Source organism: Nansenia antarctica (assembly GCF_963989245.1).
Source record: "Nansenia antarctica genome assembly, chromosome: 5".
NCBI classification, from domain to species: Eukaryota; Metazoa; Chordata; class Actinopteri; order Argentiniformes; family Microstomatidae; genus Nansenia; species Nansenia antarctica.
In genome coordinates this window covers 9823764-9849430 of record NC_137690.1, presented here as the reverse complement: position 1 = coordinate 9849430, position 25667 = coordinate 9823764, and the positions used below count along the sequence as shown (strand labels likewise).

Below are 25667 nucleotides of genomic sequence, written 5' to 3'. Positions count from 1 at the left end.
CACATTCATAACATTTATCATTATAGGGGTAAATTAAATGTCAAACTGACCTTGGATCAATGTCTAGGACAGCTTTATCCTCCTTATTTGCACTGAGGGGGGGGTGGGGGTGAGGGGGTAGATGGGAGGGAACAGTGGGATGGTACTGTAGCAACAATGTCATTATAATGTTAGTAATCATACACATACATAATGTATATCATATTGTTCTGACACACATCACTCTTCAACATGCACTGGGCAGACAAATGCAAAGGAGCGTTCATAAACTGGTGAATGTCGCCCTCTATTGAGCAGACTTTGAAATACACCCATGTAGCCCTTGTTTTTTTTCTCCATTACTGTAATGACAAGCGTTATGCATGGAATACAGCGCAGGGTCTTTTTAGTATTTCGAGGGGCTGAGGTCCAAGAGGGCATAGTTATTACTTATGATTTCACAACTCAGATTAAGAGGATGTGGCTGGTGCATTTGTTGTTGTTTTTTTACCTGAGAATTTACACTATTGAGGGGACAAAGGAACAGTAACTATTGCTGATGATCTCATTTTCTCATTTCACTATATTTGGGAGTGTACTGTAGGAAGAAACAAATGTCACTGGTTCACTCAATGTATCACTTATCATAATGGCTAAGAGGCTTGAGGGGCGCTCTTCCCAAATGTACAAAATTACAGAATTTCCTTGATTAGTTTCACACCAGGGGAAGCAGGTGGAGGTCGTAGGATTGGATTGCTGTAATACATGGAATGGAGTAATCCATCCCATGCATTACAATGAGCCCATTCCTCCAATTTCTGCCTCCACCAGCCTCCCCTGTTTCCCACATTGATTGTTGATTGTTGACACCCATTATTTAAACAATCAGAAAGGTTAATACAGGATCAATACATGAACCAGTATATGCTAGTGATGTCTTTCCTTTCAAAGAGGCATAGGCTCTTCTTCAAGTCACCTGCAGATGGAGCCCTCAGTCTAGGGAATATAGACTAAATCCAGTATTCAACAAGGTCCATTGTAGTGATGTTCATAGACTGTATTTGTTTGTAAACTAGTGCTACATAGGGTACATGTGTTAGGAGAGTCTATCTAGTTGTTACATCTAAGTTGTACAGCCTAATTATGTTTTATTATGTTTATTATGTTGTATTACGAAAGGCTAATCAAAACTGTTTGTTAATTTAATTTGATCGTGTAAATGGGTGAGAGCAAACCCCTGGGAGACATCCACGGTTGTTGCTTCACCTATCCTGTGTTTTTAGATAAGTGCAGTTTAGAGTCCTGCTTATGGTCGGGTACCCGCCGTTACCCTCAGATAACCCGATAATAAATCAGTTCGCAGGCAGATTCTTGGCAGTAGGCCTATGTAGTGTAAACTCGCGGGTTGGTTGCGTTCCAAATCAAGCATGTCGTGGGTTGGGTTCTGTTTCAATGATAATTAGCCTACACAATGATTATTTATTTTTACCATTTATTTATGTTGCCTTTTTATGTATTTTACCACCAGAGCTCAGCCTGAGAGAGACAGACTGCCCGAGAGCGACAGAGCTGTAAACAGTTCTGAAAATGTGCATTGTAGGCTACTTTAAATATTACCGGGTCTGGCTGTGTTCGGAATGGCATACTAGCATACTACTCACACTAGATATGACGTAGATTTGAGTATGCGAGAGCGTTCACACTGTACAGTATGCAACATTTTTGTATACGAGAAATCTAGTATGTATACTAGATTTTGCTGAATATTTGAGTATGCCATGACTGGACACTACTGGGGTACTGAATCCCCAAAATGCATTGCGCGTCTCTTCTGTCTCGTCAAGCTGCGTCATACAAACTCGTCATACAGCTGTTGTTTACAATGGTCCGAGAGCCTGGAGACCGAAAGCTCGCAATAAACATAGTTTTTTGCACAGATTTGAGTGTGCAGATGCTGCTTTTTTGCACTCTATTTGATACTCTTCAGCTGCAGCACCTCAGCTAAGTCTGATCACGGATGAGCGGTGGTATTTTGACTATATTGGGAATTTACTTGGTGAAATGCATTCATAGACATGACTACGTCGTCATGATTACAAAGATGCCACTTGAAATGCATGAAATCCAAGTTTATTTGTGTCTTACACACACGTTCGCCTAGTATTTGACTGCCTGTAGCCCAGTCACGAATGGTCCCAGTATTGTAGCTTCAGACTAACAAGTTGGTTGTTATTGTGCTTGCTCCAGCCCACGATATGTTATTGCTCATATACCAACTGATAAGACAACAATATAGTAAGGTAGTTACTTTAGCTAGCTAAAGATATTGGCCCCCCAAATCATTTTACAACTTGTTTAGCTATTATGTTACAATGTTTCTGTCGAACTTTGCAGTGAAGATATCTAAGCAACGTAGCTAGCAAACAGAAGTGGGGAAAAAACGTCAGATATAAATGGGTTATTTTGATAAACTGGACACATTTTGGGAATATATATGGTTACTTTCTTGCCTGAAAACATATTAAAAGCCCAAATTACAGCTTTTAGCCAATGGAGGTTTAAAATTTAAAATCCCTCCTGCCAGCCGGTGCGAAATGCATTCTGGGAGGCAGTATGCATACTGCAGTGTAAACGGTCGGCTGGTATTGGCATACTTATTATGTAGGTAGTATGCAGTATTTACTCATTGAGTATGCTAGTATGCAGTATGCTAGTATGCTATTTTGAACACAGCCATTGTTTGCTGTTCAGGTCACGACAGAATGACCACGGGTCGGGTGCGTGTTGTGAAAAATGTAATCGCGCAGAAGAGTAGGCCGCCTGGGGCCCATTCCACTAAGGTCGATTATCTTCTAAGCCTCGATAAAGTTCTAAGCCTCGATAATGTTAGCTTGCGTTCGGTTCCATCAATGTGGCTCAAATAATTCGCTGCTTGGTTGAGCTCCTTCTGAGTCAGATATAATTAGCCTGGTCGCGACTTTTTATTTTATTTTTTACATTTAACCGAAGATTTCATGCAAAGGCTTCAAACACCATTGTAATCGTGTCAGTTCTTGTAAATTAGCCTGCACCATAATTTTATAGCCTACATACTTTTTTAGATGAGATTTTAGATTAGATTCAGACAACGAAATGCAGTAAAAAGTGTGTCAGAAGAGGGATTCGAACCACCGTCTAAAAATGACAAATAAATCCTATGGCAGTGGTCGATACCACTAGGCCATCGTGACGATATGACGGTTTGTAGCCTGCTGCTAATATCACCACAGTAGTAATATTAATTTATTAAAATATGAACATATAACAATAACTGGGGCTAGTATGACCTACGCATTTAATCGGTCAGCAATTTCTTGCCAAACCATTTCCCTCGCCTTGTTAATTGCGGCAGTATTGCACTATTTTACATCTTATTTTTCCGTCTTCATAAAAATCTATAATTCGGAATGCCGCGCAAATGTAGTACCCCTGCAGAGTGGAGTATCTTCATTTCGACAGATCGACTCTTCGGGGCTCTTTATGTCTGCGTGCACGCGCCCATATCGAAGATTTGTAAGCCTGTCTTCTGTGAACACTGATGACACAAGGCTGATCCTCATTCGAGGAATCACCTGAGGCTTGAATTCCAATCCTCAGTTGCCTGATCGCCTGATTTATTTCAATCGCCGATATACTGAGCCACCTTTAGTGGAACGGCCCCCTGGTTTACACCGCAAGGGGCAACTTCAGCAGTGCGTGTGCGTTTCATTTCAGCACCCATGTTAACATGTTAGAGCAGTCATACTCATACTTGTGTGAGACAAGCTTGCGGTGTAAACTTACGGTGCAAATACACCGCAGGCGTCAACATTTAAACATTTAATATTTAGATTTTTGTAGATATTGATATTGATATATATATATTAAGTTATGTTTAGTTTTTGAAACATGATTGGGAGGTTTCTAGTGCAATGCATGTCACCTGTTACCTGGCAACCTACTGGCAAACCAGTAAGCTATAGGCCAATGGATGAGGCAAGCTATCATAGAGGGGGCTTGACCATCAGAATTACATTTGGATTCATGGATTATTTTGGCGATGAGAGTAGTAAGAAGAGAACAGCGGCATGCAAAGCCTGCAGCTCAAAAATCAGTGACACGACCACCACAACATCCAACTACGTGGCTGGTAGCTACGTGAATAGGCCTATGTCTTTTTGGCTAACTTATTGGCTGGTCAAACGTTAGCTAGAAAGCTAACGTTAAGTTTCAGCTATGTTATGTTTGGGCCACAAAGAGGCACACCCTCCCCTCTTTGTTCAAGGTGGCAGTAAGAGTTATGGCAGTCCCTGCATCAAGTGCACCTGTTGAACGTGTGTTCAGCCGTGGCGGGGTGATAATGCAACCCTGCTTGAATAAGTAATATCAACAATTATCTTTGCAAATGCAGCGCATTGTAAGTGGCTATTTACCTTATGTCTCTAAGCAGCAAGGTCGCTACCAGCTTGCGGCTAGCTAGTGTGGATATGGACAGGACAAAACTAAATGAATAGCATAAGCATATCCCATAAAAGTTGGTGCTTGACAAAATTCATTATAATTGAATAGTTTTAATACGTTTTCATGGTTTGATGTAGCCTAATGTTTAGTAATGTCAGTATTTAGTGGCATACTAAAACCATTATACTTGAATAGTTTGCTGTAATGTTTAGTAATGTTTACATTTTAGGCTATATATATGTATTTATTTGTATATGTTTAGTTTATTGTTGTTGTTTATTTAGGAGGCTTGTTGATTGCCGCAAAATGTCAACATTTTTCGCTAATGTTGAAAATAAAACTCAACTTTTCATTACCACTGTTTCTTAACTGCTTTAAATGGGAAAACTGGGGTAGATCATCAGAATTTCATATGACTTAACTTGTGACTTGCTTGACCTGAGCGACTCGACTTGACTCGCTTGATTCTCACCACAGTAACTTGATACTTGCTTGAGACTTGAAGTTTAAGACTTGAGACTTGCTTGTGACTTGAAGTTTAAGACTTGAGACTTGCTTGTGACTTGAAGTTTAAGACTTGAGACTTGCGTGAGACTTGAAGTTTAAGACTTGAGACTTGCGTGAGACTTGAAGTTTAAGGCTTGAGACTTGCTTGAGACTTGAAGTTTAAGACTTGAGACTTGCTTGTGACTTGAAGTTTAAGACTTGAGACTTGCTTGTGACTTGAAGTTTAAGACTTGAGACTTGCGTGAGACTTGAAGGTTAAGACTTGAGACTTGCGTGAGACTTGAAGTTTAAGACTTGAGACTTGCTTGTGACTTGAAGTTTAAGACTTGAGACTTGCTTGTGACTTGAAGTTTAAGACTTGAGACTTGCTTGTGACTTGAAGTTTAAGACTTGAGACTTGCGTGAGACTTGAAGGTTAAGACTTGAGACTTGAAGGTTAAGACTTGAGACTTGAAGGTTAAGACTTGAGACTTGAAGTTTAAGACTTGAGACTTGCTTGTGACTTGCACATGTGTGACTTACTCCCCCCACTGCCGTTAACACGGGCGAACGAAATGAAACGCGCTGCTGAGGTTGACGCTTCTGGTGTGTTTTCGCCATTAACCTAATGCATCCCTAGTTTCCCTACAGCACAGAGAGCACTCTGAGAGTCTTTCCTGTTCTGCACAGTAGAGGGCAGTACAGACCACAAGTTTGTTTTCGGATAAGAACTCTAGTCTTGCAGTGCTACAGGCTGAGCAAAGGGGGGCAGTAGAGCGTCATGAACTTAACTCTGTGGTCAGGTTTTTTGGTAGGTTTGGTGAGGGGTTTTTATTCGTTTTTCTCTATCGCTTTAACAGTAACATCGGAACCTCAAACACAATGACCAAAACCTGAAACTGGTGTATTTTATCTCACACCAATTCTTCACAGTAACAAACACATTTCTTGCTTATCACTCATTTTGCAGCTCTACACCACACAGTTAACAAAACACTAAGTACAATTTTCTATATTTGGCACAATCTTCCTTGGTAAAATCTCTTGTGTTCACATATAAAACACCATTCAGAATACTACACTCAAACCACCAATCACACAATCACACTCCTCATATGGGCAAACACCTATTGCTTTTCAATTAGCAATCATAGTTTAGCAATAAAAGGGCCAAAGGTGAGCTCTCCTGTGTTGAAATATATCTGAAGTATATCAGGGCTGGATTCGTCATGCTAGGCGATACTTTCCCCTCTGCTTGGTCAGGGAGAACATTGCCTGCGATGTCGACGAAGTCTTGTGGCCTTTGTGTAGTGTATATGCAGAAGGCTTATTTTCTTTTTTCTATAGTTTTTTTCTGTATGAAGAACGCTTTACAAATCCAACTGTCATTGCTGAGATGTGTACAGTATTTCAGAATAAAAAAAAAACGTTCTATTGTTGTATTTGTGTGTTTTATATTTGAGTATGTAAACATAACAGTTTATTTGTTTGTTTGTTTATTAGGATCCCCATTAGCTAATGCCATGACATTAACTAGTCTTCCTGGGGTCCGACACAAAAATCATATTTGGACAATTGTCAACATTATATACATACATACATACATCATAATAACAAAACGTTTATAACAGGCATGTAGTGTAACACTGAAAATGCAAAAGGCCTACTGATAATCTTATCATAGTACTGTTTTCCGTTGATCATAGTGTTTTCCATTGTGCACATCAGTACGTGTGTGTGTGTGTGTGTCATTTGACACCAGAATTTCATTTTGAGAAGACATAACATTATTTTGAATGCAGTGTGCTTTTGAAAGAGATTTGTGGAGTTTAGGGTTTTGTGTTAATAAGAGTTAAGAGAAAATGAGTTATGCTTTGAGAAAACGTGTTAAAGCGTAGAGAAAAACTGTAACACGTTTGATAACCACCATAGTTTGTAATTCGATGCATATACTCCTCCTACACATGCTTATGGTCACCATGTTGTTATCAGCCAGATTTCTCTCAGGTGACGACTTATTAAATAAAAAAATTCATAGCACATCAAGTTGAAAATAATTGCTCGTCTCTGCAGTGCTCTCCTCAAAGTCCTTCCATTACAAACCACAGTCCCCACTCTAAACAAATTAGTATGAAGTATCCAAGTATTGAAGTATCTGTGCAGTGAAATACCAGAAGGTATATTGTGGCTTGGCTCATAGATACCCCCCCCCATCTTTGTTTCTCTGCCAAATGAAATGACAGTTTCTGGCTTTAGGAGACAGAGACAGCAGTCATGGAACGTAATGCAGTTAGGTAACCCACCGGCCCATCATCAGCCCCCATAGTCCCTGGTCACCCCATCCCTTTGATCCTCGGTCACTGCTAATATCAGCAGGCAGCAGGTTCCTCCTGACTTTGTGGGTGTTCCATATGTGTTTTCTCTGTCTGGCTGGGGCTGGGGCTTGAACTGGGCCTGGGGCTGAAGCTGGGGCTGGAACTGGGGCTGGGGCTGGGGCTTGAACTGGGCCTTGAACTGGGGCGGGGGCTGGGGCTGAAACTGGAGCTGGAGACTGGGGCTGGAGCTGGGGCTGGGGCTGAGGCCAGTGTAGTCACAGTGTCTGGGCCAGGGCTGCCTGTCGATCCCTGTGCCCTAATTTGATTTGTGTGTGTGGCTGTTGTGGTCAGACTTCCTCCAGCGGAGACATCCCGGCGGTGCTGGCCGCCCATGCAGCAGCGGTCCAGCTGGGCACACCACAGGGCAAACCGGGAGTGGACACTTAGGCCGAGGGGGGGTCTCATTTCAGACGCATCAGGCTTTGAGTCCTTTTGGGACTCACTTTCCTTTGTGTCCTCAGGCCTCTTTCTCTAAGGCCACTAATGGGCTGTTTATCCATAGGGGGGGCAGCAACAGCAACACCACGCAGAGCTGTAAAGTGCCTCTCTGAGCAGAACCGAATGGTAGACGAAGCCATGATTCATCACCTGCCTCAACCATGTCTCGTAGAACTTAGGAAACATTACCTCTACACCCCCAAAGTCTAAATATAACATTTGGTTTTAAATTGTACTTTCGTCATTCCCAAGGAAGTCTAATTTTGTACTCTTACGCAAAACATGAACAGGAGAATATTCTCTTGACTTATGAAAAAGATAGGGTAGTCCCATAATTTTGTAATGATTCGTATGGCCACTCCATGCCTAAGTGCTCAGCAGTTGTTTTTGATGAAGTCCACTGTTACTGGAGGTGGCAGTTTCTGTTCTTCTTCTATGTTTTTACAAGCAATTTGACAAACCTGTGCCCCCCCCCCCCCCCCCAAATGAATGCAGTGTTTGAATAAATAAACAAGTCCCATAATATTACACTGACATTACAAGGCAAGTGAAACAATTCCACTATAAAAAGCATATATTAAAATCACAGCCACAACAGTATTTAGTTAAATGATTGGTTTTAAAAACAAAATGGAAGATAATAACCACTTTCACCAGGCTCTTTATGCATCTGTCCACAAGTTGCTCCGATGATGAGTCATAGATCAGCGGCAGTCCTCAGTCGGTCCATTGTCGGCCTTGCCCTCTTCAGGAACCCACACACGCCATGCTGCGAAGCCGGCGTCCTGTGATGATCTGCCTAATAGTGTTGGTCTATTCCTGCCCAGAGCGTTAGTACGTATATGTGAGAATGACAAGTCATATCCCGCAGATGTCTCAGTGTAATGTTTGATGGTTATAAGGGCTGTCCTTAACTGTCCCGGTGCCCTGCCTTAAGACTGCATCACGTAGAGGCATGCCTAATTGGCTTCAACTGCCATCTCTGTATATGTGGAGGAAAGGAGGGGGGGGGGGAGGAGAGGACAAACGAGGAGACGAGACTAGCCGCCGTGAGGAGACGAGACGAGACTAACGGGGGTGAGGAGAGAAGGAGAGGAGGTGTAGGACGGGAGCGGAGTGGAAAGAAGAGGAGAGGAGTAGAGTGGAGAAAATGAGGAGAGGAGAGGAGGAAGGTAGAGGAGAGGAGGATAGGAGGGGAGGTGAGGAGAGGAGAGGAGAGGAGAGGAGGGGAGGGGAGGGGAGTAGAAGTAGAAGAGGTAGGTAGACAAAAGTAAAGACGAAAGTATATAGTTTGGAGGAGGTGAACAGAGAGCGAAGAGAGAAGCAGAGTAAGGGACGCTCTCCGACGGCAGTATGAGGAGGAGGACAGCAGGACAGCTGTTGGAGGGCAGCAGGACAGCTGTTGTGAAGGCCCACAGTTTTAGTGCCAGTTTAGTTTCCCCAAACCAGCCCTATTTTGCCCCAGTTATTTCTTTATTATTTTCTATACAATTCATATACGTTTGTGAAGTGTATGTATTATTATTGTACTGTTTATGTATATGTTGATGACGTAGTATATCCGGGGTGTGTCTGTGACCCGGATGTTACGTTCGGTGGTGCCTATATAAGAGACGGAGGTAGTCCGCGAGTCAGAGAGTGTGTGGTGAGCAGCAGAACGAGAGAGAAGCAGAACGAGAGAGAATAACGAGAAGCCGATCCAAGATGGCGGATTCAGCAGCGCGCACCCCGTGCAGCAACTGAAGACGCCAGGAAAGCGATTATCGAGTGTACCACGGTAGCCCGTTTTAGTTGTGTTCAACGTTGGACCAAGCGGGACGCCAGCTGGACATTAATCGTCGCCTCCACGAGCGAACACAGACTCCAGCGGAGCTCCGACGCGGACCACTTCATCGACGCACATGCCATTCAACCAGGCCTCAACGCGCACCACGCCACTGGACTATAAGCCTGTTCAGGCCAGAGACTATCAGTGAGTGATTGAGAGTGTGTGTGGCCGGCCGGGAGGGAATGTGTATTTGGGGATGTATACAACCGTCATGTGTAATAAATGTGTGTTCATATGTAATCCCGTGTGTTAGTTGTTTGTAGCTCCAATGCTAATGCTAGTTGTTTGTAGCTCCAATGCTAATGCTAGTTGTTTGTAGCTCCAATGCTAATGCTAGTTCCCTTGCTAAAGCTAACGACATTAACTGCTAGTCCAACGGTTTGCTGTCGCCCCCTGCCTGTATCCTCCTATACTGCCTATTTAGCTCCCTTAGTTAGATAACCAGCCCCTTCCTAAAGTATACAGTCCTTTTCAGCTACTCCCTGGTTACAATTGGTCCTTCGAGCCGGATTGGTAGTGTAGTGATAGCATGGCTGAGCGCAGCCAACCAGACCAGACAGTTACCCCCCCTTCTCCGCCCCCTGAGCCAGAGCCACGACCACAGAGAGTCCCGCGGTTGCCTCCGAGGTTACAGGAGTATGAGCTTGAGCTCGAAAGCTCACCGAGTGGTAGCGAGGAGCGCACTCCACGGGATACAGTGGTCGGAGAGGCCGAGGTGTCCGCCGGCGCGCGGGTGGCTAGCACTGAGACAGCCCTCACCGAGCACCAGCCTGAGGATGAGATGGCAGAACCGCAGGGTTTTGCCGTGGAAACGGAAGAACAGGAAGGAGAGGCCCGGTCCGACAGCGCCTGCGGGCGGAAGAGGGAGGGCCTCAGCCTTAACGATCTGCCTCCCAGTACGGCGCGCTCGAGACCTAGCTCCTGCCGCTCAGTGGCTTCCTACCGGTCCAGGGCTTCCGTGGGCAGTTATGCCTCTGGGGCGGATAGCCTGCACTCCAGAGGGAGTAGTGCCGCGCTGTCAGAATATATGCGCCAACAGGCCGAGATGGCGTTAGAGCGGGAGCGCCAACAGGCCGAGATGGCGTTAGAGAGGGAACGCATCCATTTCGAGCGCGAGCGCCTCCAGATGGAGGCGGCGGGGAGACAGCGCCAGGAGGCGCTAGAACGCGAGCGCCTCCAGATGGAGGCGGCGGGGAGACAGCGCCAGGAGGCGCTAGAACGTGAACGCTTCCAGATGGACGGAGCGGAACGCGCGGCGGAGAGACAGCGCCAGGAGGCGCTAGAACGTGAACGCTTCCAGATGAACGGAGCGGAACGCGAGGCGGAGAGACAGCGCCAGGAGGCGCTAGAACGTGAGCGCTTCCAGATGGAGCGCGACCGCCTCCAGACGGAGAGACAGCGCCAGGAGGCGTTAGAGAGGGAACGCATCCAGTACGAGCGCGAGCGCCTCCAGATGGAGGGGGCGGAACGCGCGGCGGAGAGGCAGATGGCGAGAGAGCAACTGCACGCAGAGAAGATGGAGGAAATGATGCAGACCATGCGCGACGTGTGCATCAGCAGAACTCCGTCGGCCTGTAGCTCCAGAGTATCATCCGCACGGCCCTCTCGAGTGCCATCTCCTGAACCCCCCGCCGATGGCTCCATGACCCCCGCCAGGACTGTCCAACTACAGGCCCAGCTGACCACCTGGAAGGAAGAGGACCAGGGACCCGACCGCTACGCGGCCCAGAGGGAGCCAGCGTCGCTGCCCGGGAGGGGAGTCATCCCCCAAGAGCGTAGCACACCCCTAGGTCCTCCAGTGCACCAAAATGCATGCAGGCCGGACACCCAGACCGTCACTCCAGCACCGATGATCCACTACAGGATGTTCCCCCAGGTGGAGGGACCCAAGTTCCCCTTCTTCAAGGACGAGGACAGGAGCCAGTATGTGGAGCTACGCATCTGCCTAGACACGCTCTTGGACAACTCCTGCTCAGAGTCCTACAAATATGCGATTCTCCTTCAGCATGTGAGGAACCCCAGAGCCCACAACATGGTACTGGCCCATGCCTCCGCACCGACACCTTACACCAGAGCGCTCGCTGACTTGGATGCCCGCTACGGTCGTCCCTGGAACCACGCCCTTGCTGAACTGCAAGCCCTCGAACAGCAGGCCCCCATCAAGGATGACCGGGCGCTGGATGACTTCGCGCTCCGCGTGCACACCTTGGTTGGGATGCTGAAGACGCAGGGCCCAGCTGGCGCCAGCGAGATCAACAGCACCTCCAACGTAGAGCGGCTGCTCCGCAAGATCCCACGCTTCCGGCAGGAGAGGTTCCGGCGACAGCAGCGCGTTCGTAACCCCGAGAAGTTGGGTCTGAGCATGGCTGCCTTCGCGGAGTTCCTACTGGAGGAAGTGCATGACACCAACGTAGACGCCATGGGTTACGCTGAGCCGAAGAAGGAGAGGGAGAAGGGAGACCGCTGGGACGGGCCGAGCTCGAACAGAGGACGCCCAGTAGGAGTGCTGCACACGGAGGAGGAGCCTCGGAGAGAGAGGACCACCCGACCTGAGGGAAAGGATTCCTCTCAACCCCCTCCAAAGGGACGGAGAGGTCCACCGCCATGTCCGTACTGCACCAGCGAGCACTGGCTCAATGAGTGCAGTGACTTCAACAACCTGAGTACCGAGGCCAAGCAGAGGTGGCTCGAGAAGAACCAGAGGTGCTGGAACTGTGGGCGCGACCATCTGGCGAAGAACTGCACCTTGAGGAGGAAGTGCAACCGCTGTGAGGAGGTCCACCTCCACATCCTACACGAGGTCTCCCTCGCCAGGTCCACGGAGGGCAACAGAAGCCCTAGGTCCGGTCGCGCACCGGAAGAGAAAACCCCTGTCTATTACCTAGACTCGCCACAGAGCAGCGGCTCCAAGGTTCTACTGAAGGTGGTGAAGGTCCGACTTCACCACAACAACGCTGTGTACGACACGTACGCCGTTCTAGACGACGGGTCGGAACGGACCATCCTTCTCCAGGGGGCAGTGCGCCAGTTGGGGCTCCAAGGGACTGCGGAGAAGCTGACTCTGCGCACGATACGTCGCGACCTTAAAGAGGTCACCGGGGCGAGAATCAACTTCTCTATCTCCCCGGCGGGGCGGCCGTCGGATAGACATCGGCTTCAGAATGTCTTCACCGCCGACCAGCTAGCGCTCTCCCGCTACGACTACCCCCTGGAGAGGTTACGCGCAAGATATCCCCACCTACGGGGAGTAGACCTACATCCGATAGAAGGAGCGGAGCCAACCCTTCTCATCGGCTCGGACAACGCTGAACTGATCGTGTCGCTCCGTCCTCCGCTGAGAGGACCACGAGGCTGCCCGATGGCTGTTGAGACGGCGCTTGGGTGGGCCCTCCAAGGCGCTACCGAGTGGAGAGAGAGGGACGGGAGAGCTACGTCATCCCTCCATGTCCGAACCGAAGAAGCAAACCAACCAACCGGACCGCCTGGAGTGGAATCTATTGCTGCCAGTGCACCTGGAACAGTTAGTACCACAAATGGTTCACCACAGGATGACCAACCGAGGAAGAAGTCTCTGTGGACAGAGCATAAGTCTCTGGATGGGAAGCCTTACTACTACAACTCCCAGACTAAGGAGTCCCGGTGGTGGCGCTACCGTGCCATGGCGGCAACAGCTGTTGCCGAGGAACACCTGCAGGTGGCCATGCACCCTCACGTGGCCGAGGTCAGCATTGACGCACCCGTCAACTCCGTCGAGTACACGTCAGCCATGGAAGTCTCAGCCCGTATGGTAGACGCCTCCAAGGAGGAAAGGCCGGAGTTGGCGAAGAGAACGTACAAGTGGAACCCAAAAGAGGAGGCCAAGCAGGCCTTCCAAGAGCTTCTGAAGGAGAAGGGTGTCTCATCCAACGAGTCATGGGAGCAAGCCATGAGAATGATCATCAACGACCCACTCTACAGCGCCCTGCCCAAGCTGAGTGAGAAGAAGCAAGCGTTTAAGGCCTACAAGGCTAAGAAGGAGAAGGAACAAGCCAAGCAGCTCAGGAAGAGGAACTGTGATGCGCTGACGAGCATTCTGGACAACATGGCCAACGTCACCCACTGCACCACCTGGTCCGAGGCCCAGCAGTACCTGCTGGACAACCCCACCTTCGTTGAGTACGAGGCGCTGCAGAGCATGGACCAGGAAGACGCTCTGATCTGCTTCGAGGAGCACATCCGCGCCCTGGAGAAGGAGGAGAAGCAGGAGATTCTGCTGAGGGAGAGAGACAAGATGTCCGAAGGTGCCGTGGTACTGGTGAGGGACCAGTCCCTTCCGCGCGCCGCCTGGCAGACAGGCAGAGTGGTCGACACTATCACCTCCTACCTCACGCTGCTAGAGCAGCCTAGCCAGTGTGCCTTCTTAGTTAACTGAAACCGAGGGTTTCATGGGGCGGCTGTTGTGAAGGCCCACAGTTTTAGTGCCAGTTTAGTTTCCCCAAACCAGCCCTATTTTGCCCCAGTTATTTCTTTATTATTTTCTATACAATTCATATACGTTTGTGAAGTGTATGTATTATTATTGTACTGTTTATGTATATGTTGATGACGTAGTATATCCGGGGTGTGTCTGTGACCCGGATGTTACGTTCGGTGGTGCCTATATAAGAGACGGAGGTAGTCCGCGAGTCAGAGAGTGTGTGGTGAGCAGCAGAACGAGAGAGAAGCAGAACGAGAGAGAATAACGAGAAGCCGATCCAAGATGGCGGATTCAGCAGCGCGCACCCCGTGCAGCAACTGAAGACGCCAGGAAAGCGATTATCGAGTGTACCACGGTAGCCCGTTTTAGTTGTGTTCAACGTTGGACCAAGCGGGACGCCAGCTGGACATTAATCGTCGCCTCCACGAGCGAACACAGACTCCAGCGGAGCTCCGACGCGGACCACTTCATCGACGCACATGCCATTCAACCAGGCCTCAACGCGCACCACGCCACTGGACTATAAGCCTGTTCAGGCCAGAGACTATCAGTGAGTGATTGAGAGTGTGTGTGGCCGGCCGGGAGGGAATGTGTATTTGGGGATGTATACAACCGTCATGTGTAATAAATGTGTGTTCATATGTAATCCCGTGTGTTAGTTGTTTGTAGCTCCAATGCTAATGCTAGTTGTTTGTAGCTCCAATGCTAATGCTAGTTGTTTGTAGCTCCAATGCTAATGCTAGTTCCCTTGCTAAAGCTAACGACATTAACTGCTAGTCCAACGGTTTGCTGTCGCCCCCTGCCTGTATCCTCCTATACTGCCTATTTAGCTCCCTTAGTTAGATAACCAGCCCCTTCCTAAAGTATACAGTCCTTTTCAGCTACTCCCTGGTTACAACAGCCGTTGGACCTGCAGTGTAGGTCCCCCACACTAGGCTGCCTTATGGCGTCTACACGGGAGAAGTGACATGCGTTGGGCTCAATGCAAGCTGGCCTCAAACCGCCACAGCACTTAGAAAACAGCTGATCGGGACGTGCAGCCACGTCCTCCACTGAAAAACAATGACTTGCCGGGGAGCAATGACGATCTTGCGCTTATCAAGAGATAAGTCGCTTCACTCCGAGCTCCTAAAGGCCATGCCTCTTCACTTCCCGGAGTATCTGGCTATGTTCCTTTGGTCTTGTTATCGACCACATTTCACCCCACTCTGGGTGCTCTTTAAAATCCGCCTTTTAAGTGACACAACCAGAAGTCACTTGAATGTACTTTACCGTGTGAAGGATCAGGATGATTCATTAGAGTGCTAACCTCGAGCTTTACTGTACACACAACGCCTGGCAGTGTTCACTGTCGTCCCGTTCTAAAGATGAGGTTAAAAATGGATTGTGCTGAACGGGGAGGATATGGCATCCTTTCACATAATCCTTTTTACTCTGGTCGTCTGTGAAATGCACCAGATAGTGTCCCAGTGGCATTTCTATGCCATTTATCCACAGCACCATCCTAGAGGTAATTAGTCCAATTATGACACTCTTAGGAGCCTTTCTCTCAGCCTCTCCCCATGTAAATGTCTCCCATTAACAAAAGCAGATGTGTGTTGGCCTATTGCCAAAATTCAGAATATAATCAGATGTAAAACCCCCTGTGACTGGGGTACTGTTGTGGAGGAGGGCTGGGAAGATATGGGGCTCTGCTGGCCACTGGTAGCCTATAGGGACGAGAACAGTGGCGGTCTGTCACTCTATAGACAGGTACGGCACAGCCGCAGTACACAGCCCACCGCCGCCTCAGCCATGGTCAGCTATGGGGATTGATAGTGAGCTAATCGGAAGACAGGCTTGTAATGCATGTAATGGAATGAGTGTGCTTGATTCCATTCCTCATTCCATTCCATGCATTACAATGAGCCTGTCCTCCGATTTTGACCTCCACCCACCTCCCTGATGGGGAGTAATAGTGAGATATGGGGAGTCATGACCAGTTACTGTATGTCATTTTCAAACCTCCACCATCTCCACATACTTCTTTAAAGTATGGTAGGGATGTTGTTTTCCAATCTGTTTCTAATTCGCTTTCGTGTCCTGACATTATCTGAAGGAGCAAGTTTATGTTACTATTTTTGATAAAGCAGTTGCTAAGATACTAGTATGGTTAATACATTTGAGTCATTATCAAAGCTGCATTTCTGTATCACAGACGAAAGCTCTTTCTTTCTTTCATAGTCTCACACAATATGTTTTACTTCAGGGTTTTTAACCAGACAACAAGTTCTGTAGAAACCATTCAGAATTAGGTTTTTGTCAAAGAATGAAATGAATACCCCAAAGATGTTAGCTGGGGCTGAAAGACGATTCATCAGTAACATGGGTGTTTGGTAACACTATTAGATTATTCAAATCTTTTACATTTTTGCATGACTCTAAAAAGACGTGTGTGCTATGTCTTTGATTTGAAGTGTGCCTGCTAATTTGACCAGAATCCCTAGGATGGATGCTTCATCACTCATATCCAAGAGGCAGTCAGTGCGCTGGCTTGGTTGGGAGTGCTCTTTGATGATTTTCAAAGTTTTTCCAGTGAGGAGATGCCAAACTTTTGATTACTTGTTTGTCATTTAATTTTCCCTAATGAAGGATTGGTTCGTCAGCCGTTCTCCTCGGCCCTCTGCCTCCTGATCCCATCTGAGGGGCTGAGGGTGGTGGACGTGCGGCCCACTTCAGCTGTCTCAGAGCCTGAGTGTGTCCTCCCTTAGGAGGCTGTGGCTCCTCCAGTAGAGAGCGGAGCTGATAGCCAGTGGAAAGACTCTACAAGAGCTCTGCATACTCTACACAGTGCATCTATTTCTCCTGTCAGAGGAGTGTCACTCAGAATCATACAGTATTCATTGATATTAGCAGAGGCCGTGAGTGTTGCTAATCGGTTGTTGTGCTTTTGGAAAGCCGTGTCCTGCCCGGTTTCTCTCGGATTAAAAGGGTCATGGGGACTGTGCGACTTAAGAAGCCTCAAGATGCACTGTCACCCTCCCACCCGTTTGTGTGCCCGGGATGCCGTGTCCTGCGCGGTTTCTCTCACATTAAAAGTGTGAGTGAAATATCAATGACAGATTAGTTGTTTACTAGATCCTTGCAAATGGACAGTCTTTATGTGGGCTTTAGGGTGAGTAAAGCATGTATCACTGCATTCACTACAGTATGTGATAGGAAGACTAGTGGAACAAGTGTGTTCTCAAGATCCGAGTACAGCGTCTGGACAGCTTGACCTTTGACCTTTGACCTGACCTTGTAGATTGCAGATTAGACCGCCCCAGCCTCTCTCTGAGTGGACACCTCCTTGGGGAAACTGCACTGTCCTTCCTCCGTTACAGTGGGAACATGTACTTTAGTTGACATGGTCATGACACACACTGACCTCTCTACCCAGGGGGGGTCATCCAGACAGAAGCCCTCAAGACGCACCATCACCCCCACTTTTCACAGTTGCCCTCTCACTCAAGAAAAAAGACAAAAAAAAAGCCATTTAGCTGACGCTTTTATCCTAACCAACTTACATTGCAATGAGTGCATACCTTTTAGTATATATGGTCCCAGGAGGAACCGAACCCACAACCTAAGCATTGTTAGCGCCATGCTCTACCAACTAGACCACTCTCTCTCCATCTCAGTCTACTGTAGATCATCTCCACTGAGCTTGGAATGTGTCAGTGGAGTTGCTAACATTCTTCAGAAGTTTCTACCTCAGTCAAGATTGTTTTCAGGGATCAATTTCGCACCGATTACAGAAATGTTTGTCATGCTGATGGGTCATTTCAGACAACAATTATGATGAAAAGAAAAACAATAACCGAGTCTTGCAGGTTTTAGAGTGTCTTTGTCAAATCAATAAACTTGTTCTTGTATTTTTTTTTTTCCAAGAACAACTCGAGGACGACAAATTGCACACTAATGGAGGTGACGTATTATCATAATGAGCTGAAAAAGCAACAACATTTCCCTCTTCACTGTCCTTCACAAAACTCTCCTCGTTTTTTGTCTGCCATTCCTGAATCTCATCTCTCGCTTTCCATCCGACTTGGGGTCTGTCAACTAAATTGTGGTGATGATGGCTACGAATCTCTGCCTCACCCCCATTCTGCCCCATACTGAATCATATTTGATATCAATGCTATTGGTATTTGATATCGATCCATGCTCTCTCGCTTCTCCATATGAATGAATGATATCATTGTATTGTTATCATCGGGCTGTGGTCAGGTTGAGGTTAGTGGTTAGTAGTTATGATCTGGAACAGTTTCCTCTGTGTTCCTCTGTGCTCCTCTCTTCCCACTCCACACAGCAGGAGGCCTGCATGCCAAACAGGACTGGTCCATCCAGTGGCCCACCTCTGAGTCTGGCAAGGAGAACAGCCCCGTGTGCCAGGGGCCCGAGCCCAGTCAGTGGGTCCGTTTCCAGCTCTCCCAAAGCCCCAAGGTCCAATCCAAGTACAACCAGCAGCACGTGTGCTACAGCCCGCAAGCCCTAGGCCCCTCCCCCTACGCCGATCGTCTGACCGTGGACGCGGGCCTCTTCCCCTCCTCCCTGGACTCCGGCCACCGCTCCCTGCCCCCCTCGCCCCGCCAGAGGCACTTTGCCCACACCCCTCCCCGGACCCCCCTGGTGGTGAACACCATGACCCCCCCGGGAACGCCGCCCATGCGCCGCAGGAACAAGGTGAAGGCGCCCGGGACGCCGCCCCCGCCCAGCCGCAAGCTCATCCATCTGCTGCCGGGCTTCACGGCGCTGCACCGCAGCAAGTCCCACGAGTTCCAGCTGGGGAACCGCCTGGACGACAAGCAGACGCCCAAGTGAGTCACTTTCCACCGCTCGCTCACACAAGCCAAGCCCCAGCTGTGTGGCCACTTTGGGGCCACTGTCATTGTCATTTGTCAGCCATCATGCCAACTCCCTGTGACGTATTGTCTGGTTTGGAAGCTACAGTCAACAATGCCAACTTTTTGATTTCGATTTCCGACGGCAGATTGATGTACCAACTGTGAAGGTCTTGACCGACAAAAAAAAATTGTTACATTTTTGTCTGTGGGGATGAATGAAAAGAGATGAAGGGAGAGTTTGAGAGTACAATAGCACCCAAAAATTTAGGAGTTTGTGGAAGAATTAGGATTGTTCAACTAGCCGTCTACAGATGGTCTGCCTGAAGCACACGAATAGAAGCTCAGCTATCGCCCCTGTTGATCTACATAGACTCTAAAAACCTCCTTATCGTTCAGTAGAGGGCTGAGAGCAACAACCACCCATATTCACTGAGAGTGCTCTCGCCTCTCGCTCACTCAAAGAATCAAATAACTCAATCTAATCTACTGTCCTGCCTAAGGCCCAATCAGCTTAATTCATAGGAGGACATCGGCGGCCATAAAGAAACAATGGCCTAACGACAGAGATAAGAGCCGAGTGCTGAGTTCCTGACTGCCCTCAGGTCTGGTGCAATGTTGATCAGATTTGCCTGGCGGCCTGTCACAGTGAGCAGAGAGGGTCCACCAATGGAAGGTAATCAGGAAAGGAGTGCCCCTCAGGAGAGTATAGCGGTCATTGTTATAATGCCATTAGAGGACAGTGCCCTATCGTAAAGCCAACTTGGTAAGTTAATATTTGGGAGTTATTTTTTCTCTTTTAATGACAGGCCATCTGGGTTGTGTGTGTGTGTGTGTGTGTGTGTGTGTGTGTGTGTGTGTGTTTTGTGTGTGTGTATGTGTGTGTGTGTGTGTGTGTGTGTGTTTGTGAGTGTTTTTGTGTGTGGGTTTGTGAGTGTTTTTGTGTGTGTGTCTGTGTCTGTGTGTGTGAGAGAGTATGTGTGTGTCTGTGTGTGTGTGTGTGAGAGAGTGTGTGCGTGTGCGTGTGAACATGTTTGCCCTGTGTGGAGTGGATCAAGCACTGCAGCGAATAGGCTGAAACGGCATTAGAGAATTGATTACCGGTCCCCGAGCGCTGATGAAGCGCAGGCTCGGAGTTAAGGTCTCTAATCAATGACCATGTCGGACCGTGCCTGGAAATGCTAGATCTCCTCTGGACACGAGTGTAGTGCACAGAGCTATTAGTCCTATGGCCTTCATAATCGTTATACATCAGGGAAGACAAACCAGAGGACTGGCTCATTGGAATACGTGGAATGGTGTTTGTGATACCACTCCTCATTCCGTTCCATGCATTACAATATATCGTGAGCTTAGAATTATTTAAGGTTCTATCTCCGTTTAGGGTAGTTCAGAGATATTGAGCATCAAAGTTTTTACATTCCATTATGTTTTGTGAGATGGAACCTTTGTATTTTATTAATTACTAACTAAAACATTTAAACATTTTAAAAATAACACCACACAGGCATTAATAAACACCTAACGGATCAGATTATGTAAAAAACTAAATTTTTACAAAAATGGAGATAGAACCGTATAATTCTAACGTCACGATATGCCGTTTAGCTGACGCTTTTATCCAAAGCGACGTACACTGCAGTGAGTGCATCCATTTTTCAGTATATAAGGAATATAAGAACCCACAAACGTAAACGTTGTTAGGGCAATGCTCTACCAACCGAGCCACAGAGGACCGCTACAATGTGCCCGTCCTCCCCCCTTCTTCCTCACCCAGCCTCCCCTGTTATACATAATCATAATACTTACAGCTAGCTGACTGTGCGTCACGGTCCAAGTGGGTCAATTAGTTTTGAGTGTGGTGCTTGCTAGCAAAAAACGCATGGGTCACGTGACACCGATGGCTGGAACATTTGTCTGTCCTCGATCCCTGAACAAAATAAATACTAACATACAACTTTTAAATTAATTTGTTTTAATGAGGACCAGATACAGACCTGACTCTGCCAAATGACATCACCGCACAGCTGTCACCAGGTATTCTCAGCAGGGGAATACACAACACCAAGCAAAACGCTAAAAGCATTCAAACTGTCTGTAATAACGCAGCTATAACACTGTAATAACCCTAAATAGTATTATTCTGTAACTCCTGTTACCTCCTGTTCCACCGTTATTGATTTATTCCCTCTAGAAAACAACATGGAGCCCACGTTGTACTGCTTCAAAGTCCTGATAAACTCCCTTTGACATTACAAGCGTCCTGTATATAGTCTCTTTCCCTGGTCGTACCGCAGGCTACATTGTTTCTGTTATCATTATCAGTGGTTCATTTTTCACCTACCCTCCTGAGTGTTTGAAGGAGCTCTCAACACACCTCTCTCTCTTTCTTAATTACCTGGCCTGTGTGAGCACAACAGGCAAGGATTAACCTTTGACCCCTAATGAGATGAGCCCCATATCTACATGCCAGGAGGTGTGTGTGTGTGTGTGTGTGTGTGCACGTGCATGTGCGCGCGTGTGTGTGTGTGTGAGAGATGCCACAGGCACTCCAGACATTCACATGAATGGCCAGCAGCGCTGCCTCTCAATCTCCCTGGTTAACTAGCGGATCGCGCTGCACTAATGAATGAATGAATGGTCTTTATTAGGCAAAAGGCAAAAAGCATGAAAGGACAGAGGACGCTGAGAATGTCATCAGGTTCTAACGAGACAGAAGTTGTATTCCTGATGAGAAGGTCGAGGCATTCCTCTCTGTGTTCTAACTCCGTTCCCTTTCATCCTTTGTTGAGGGAATCTTGAGTATTTCTCTTGACGTACATGACATTTTGGACATTTGTGACAGCAGCTGGTGAAACCGGGAACAAGTCGGGCAACCGATCAAATTGTTCAGACTTTTATTCTATTGACTCAAATAAATAAACGTCAACGTTGTTGAAAATCAACGACACACCCGCTAGTCAAGCCAAAAATATTGCAATGCAATGGATTCAGTGAATAATCCCCACTACTCTACACTAACTAGGTGTGTGTTATTGTGCACTGGCCTCTTTTTGGCAAAGGGAGTTGTTGTAGAAGATCATGTTGACAGCTGTTTTGTTGTCTGTGACAGGAGTTTAAAACTCCCTGTTTGTGAAAGCCGAGAAGATGATGTGTTATGAGTGTGTTATGATTTCCCCGTCTGTTTGGCAACACTTACTGTGAGTTTAGTTATCTGTGTAGACTTCCTGAATGGAGGGCAATTCAATTACTGGCCCTACAGGGTTGGAATACTGCTGGTATTTGTTGGTTGTTGGTCGTCAATTGATCTTATTAATATCATTACATCGCTACAGTCTTTCCTGACCTGCAGTCTCAGGGCTGCGTTATTCCCTTGTACGAGGAACAGAATGAAAATTGTATTTTTCCCGTAAAAATGTAATAGCCCTGACTTCCCACATCTGTGCCAGAATCTAGTACATTATTAACTAGAACGTTATCATTGACTAAATGCCCCCTGGGCTCGTTGTCAGATGTCAATGGTACATTATAATGGAAACAGATGGACAAAGTCATCACCCAAACAGACAAATAGACAGATACCCATGTGGTCACATATCACAACAACCACTAGATAACCACCCCCCGATCCCCCCAGTTGTCCTGCATATGCTGAACCCCACACACAGATGTACAGTACAGACTTCAGGGACCAAGCCTTGTGGCTCTTTGGTTGTCTACACTGAGCTGTATGACAGCTGGACAGATGCTGACCGTCCCCTGGCTGTCCATGACAATAGACTCAGAGTGTCACTCATGCATGATAAAGTGATGTCCCCTCTCTCTATCATCGTCTACCCCCATATCCCCTAAAGACGTACTTGCCTGTCAAGGATTGTGAGTGGCACAGTTCAGATCTGGATAGCTTTTGGTAATGCTGACCAGTTGTTTTTAAAATACAAATTTTAAACTAAAAGACTAATTGATTAGGTCTCCAAGCCTAATTAATAAGCTGTGCATGTGACAAGGCTGTGGAATATCAGAATATCGTATTTGAGCGTTCGGCTAAAAATGTGAAGTTTAATTAGTTTGAGATGATTCGGTATGCAGGGGATGACTGTCGCGGTTGTCGCTGTTTTAAAAAACAGCCACTTATTTTTTCAGCGAAGATGAAATATTGACCACAGTTAGCAACGTAATTGGTTTTCACGATGATTTGATAATTTGAATTTTTGGCAGATGTGTTGTGAGACTTGCTTGTCGCCATCCGACTAGATTTACATATTCACATGTCTTCAGGAATTCATGAAAAATTTTCCTAAATTGATCTGCAAGGACATGCAGGAGAGACATGGCATGAGAATACGGTATTTGCTGTTTCTCAGAAATCACGAAGAGGCCAATTATGCTGTGATGTTCTTCCTGTTTTACAGTAATCAATTGCTGTCTCTCTCTCTGTGTGTCTCTCTCTCTCTCTCTCTCTCTCTCTCTCTCTCTGTGTGTGTCTCTCTCTCTCTCTGTGTCTCTCTCTCTCTGTGTGTCTCTCTCTCTCTCTGCATCTCTCTCTCTCTCTGTCTCTCTCTCTCTCTCTCTCTGTGTGTGTGTGTCTCTTTCTCTCTCTCTCTCTCTCTGTGTGTGTCTCTCTCTCTCTCTGTGTGTCTCTCTCTCTCTGTGTGTGTCTCTCTCTCTCTCTGTGTCTCTCTCTCTGTGTGTCTCTCTCTCTGCATCTCTCTCTCTCTCTGTCTCTCTCTCTCTCTCTCTCTCTCTCTCTCTCTCTCTCTCTCTCTCTCTCTCTCTGTGTGTGTCTCTTTCTCTCTCTCTCTCTGTCTCTGTCTGTCTCTCTTTCTTCAGTTCCGTCTCTCTGTCCCTCATCGCACAACATCAACACACTCTCGCTCAGGGTAGAAACCATTGCACTATGACCATAGCTCACTGTGTGCAGAGTTCCAGGCCCTGCCATTCACCACTCCTCAGCCCACTGATACAACCCCCTCCCACCCTCCCAACCCCCCCCACCCGCCCGGAAAAATGTAAATAGATTCACTTGGATGACGGAAGTGCCGTAGGTATCTAATGCCACTTAAACTTTTGCATCCCAGCCCGGAGTGCGTCGGCCAGCCATCCTGCAGCGCTGCCTCTCTCCTGCCCTTTTCACAACGAGTGTCTCTCTCAGTTCGAGTGATAATTAATGAGCCTCGTTCGGTATGCTAATGAGGATCAACATGCGCGTGTGGGGAAGGCCACAGATCTCTCTAGCAGAGTCGAGTCGAGTCCCGTTGGGTCTGGTCAACGGCGCACGACGGGGCCCTCGACAAGAGGAGGGTGACGCGTTTTTTTTTTTTTTACCTCGGTTCTGTTTGACCGCATTAACACTGGAACTGTGAATATCTGTAATATGTTTTCCCTATGAAAGTTTGGGTTCTAAAGCCTCTCCTTAGAAGAATGTTAAGCACTTTCTTATTGAATCTGATGTTTGCTGATAAACCACGTGGCACGGCGTGGGAGGTATGATTCACCCACTCAGGGTAATTCCACCATAGACTAACTCGAGGGGAGAAATTTGCATCTATTCCATGGGCCAATTTGAATGTTTGCTTTGATTAAACTTCCTTCGACAGCACAGTATATATCTCTCCCACGATCTTCTACCCTTTTTCTCTCTCCTTCTTTCTCTCTCCCTCTAGCCTCGAGCTCTCCTCACGCATGTCTTCCAGGGCTTTGTGGAGATTTCTGTTTTACTGTCATCTATGAAAACTCACAGTTCAGCCGGGAAAATACATCTTTATTGGATTTATTTTCAGGGAAGCTAAGGGAGAGGTACTCAGGGATCTGTTGAGAGCCAAAAATAAGATGTTGTTGAACGGCGGTATGGCAGGCGGTGAGGTATGAGACAAAGAAAAACCGTAGTCATTTGAATAACTAACTCCCAGAAACGGCGAACAGATTGCCCCTCTGCCCCCACTTGTCATGCTGTTGACCGTGGTAATAACATTTTAAAATCAAAAGCTCAGAATTGTGACAACAGGTTTGTTTTATGACAACGTCGTTTGCTGTCTTGAATATTCATTGGCTCTAAAATCAATGTCCTGCTCTCTTGGAGAAAAAAAACACATTGACACACTGATTAGTGCCACGCCGTGTGCCCAGACAGACACGTTGTCACATTAAGGCATAACCTCTGACCTTAAGGTTTATTAGTGCAAGTGCTGGTCTCTTGTTCATTCTCACAGGGCCATCAATAAAGACACTCACAGTGCGTCAAGCTACTACATCAAGTCAGTTATAGATCTGTGACCCCCAAAGTGGTGTGTGTGTGTGTGTGTGTGTGTGTGTGTGTCTGTGTGCGTCTGTGTGTGCGTCTGTGCATGTGTGTATTGGTGTCAGTGTGTGTGACTCACCATTTCTCTCTCTCTCTCTCTCTCTCTCTCTCTCTCTCTCTCTCTCTCTCTCTCTCTTGAGGAAGCTCATCCATGTTAATCGGGGCTTTGGCCGCCTGCCATTAATGACAAGTCAGGTGAGAGGGGATGTCAACACGCGGCCCACTGGGCGTGATGTTCCGCCGGGCGTCTCTCTGCCCTGCCATAATGAGCCGCGCTGGCTGGCCTCCATGGGCCCGGGAAATTGGAGGCATGATTATGAATTTATATGGGTATTTAGGAGTGTGAGGCTCCACCAGTCCGAATGCCATTGTTGCCTGTGCATAATTGATTTATTAAGCTGCAGTGCTGACAAGGGGGGGGGGGGGGGCTGAGGGAGGGTGAGCGCGGGGGAGGGGGAGGGGGGGG

At 47.3% G+C, this 25667-nt stretch overlaps 1 protein-coding gene across 2 annotated transcripts in view; it reads left to right on the top strand.

The window, feature by feature from the left end:
- ksr2 (kinase suppressor of ras 2) overlaps positions 1-25667 on the top strand; it is a gene marked incomplete at both ends in the record, with an annotated part of 68754 nt that overhangs the window by 7749 nt on the left and 35338 nt on the right. Inside the window, 2 exons of one of the 2 annotated variants that reach the window (XM_080532410.1) lie at positions 17951-17986; positions 18375-18879. In XM_080532410.1, the coding sequence (XP_080388536.1) occupies positions 17951-17986; positions 18375-18879 (541 nt within the window). The remainder of the gene's footprint in view (positions 1-17950; positions 17987-18374; positions 18880-25667) is intronic. The other variant, XM_080532411.1, reaches the window with a different exon arrangement.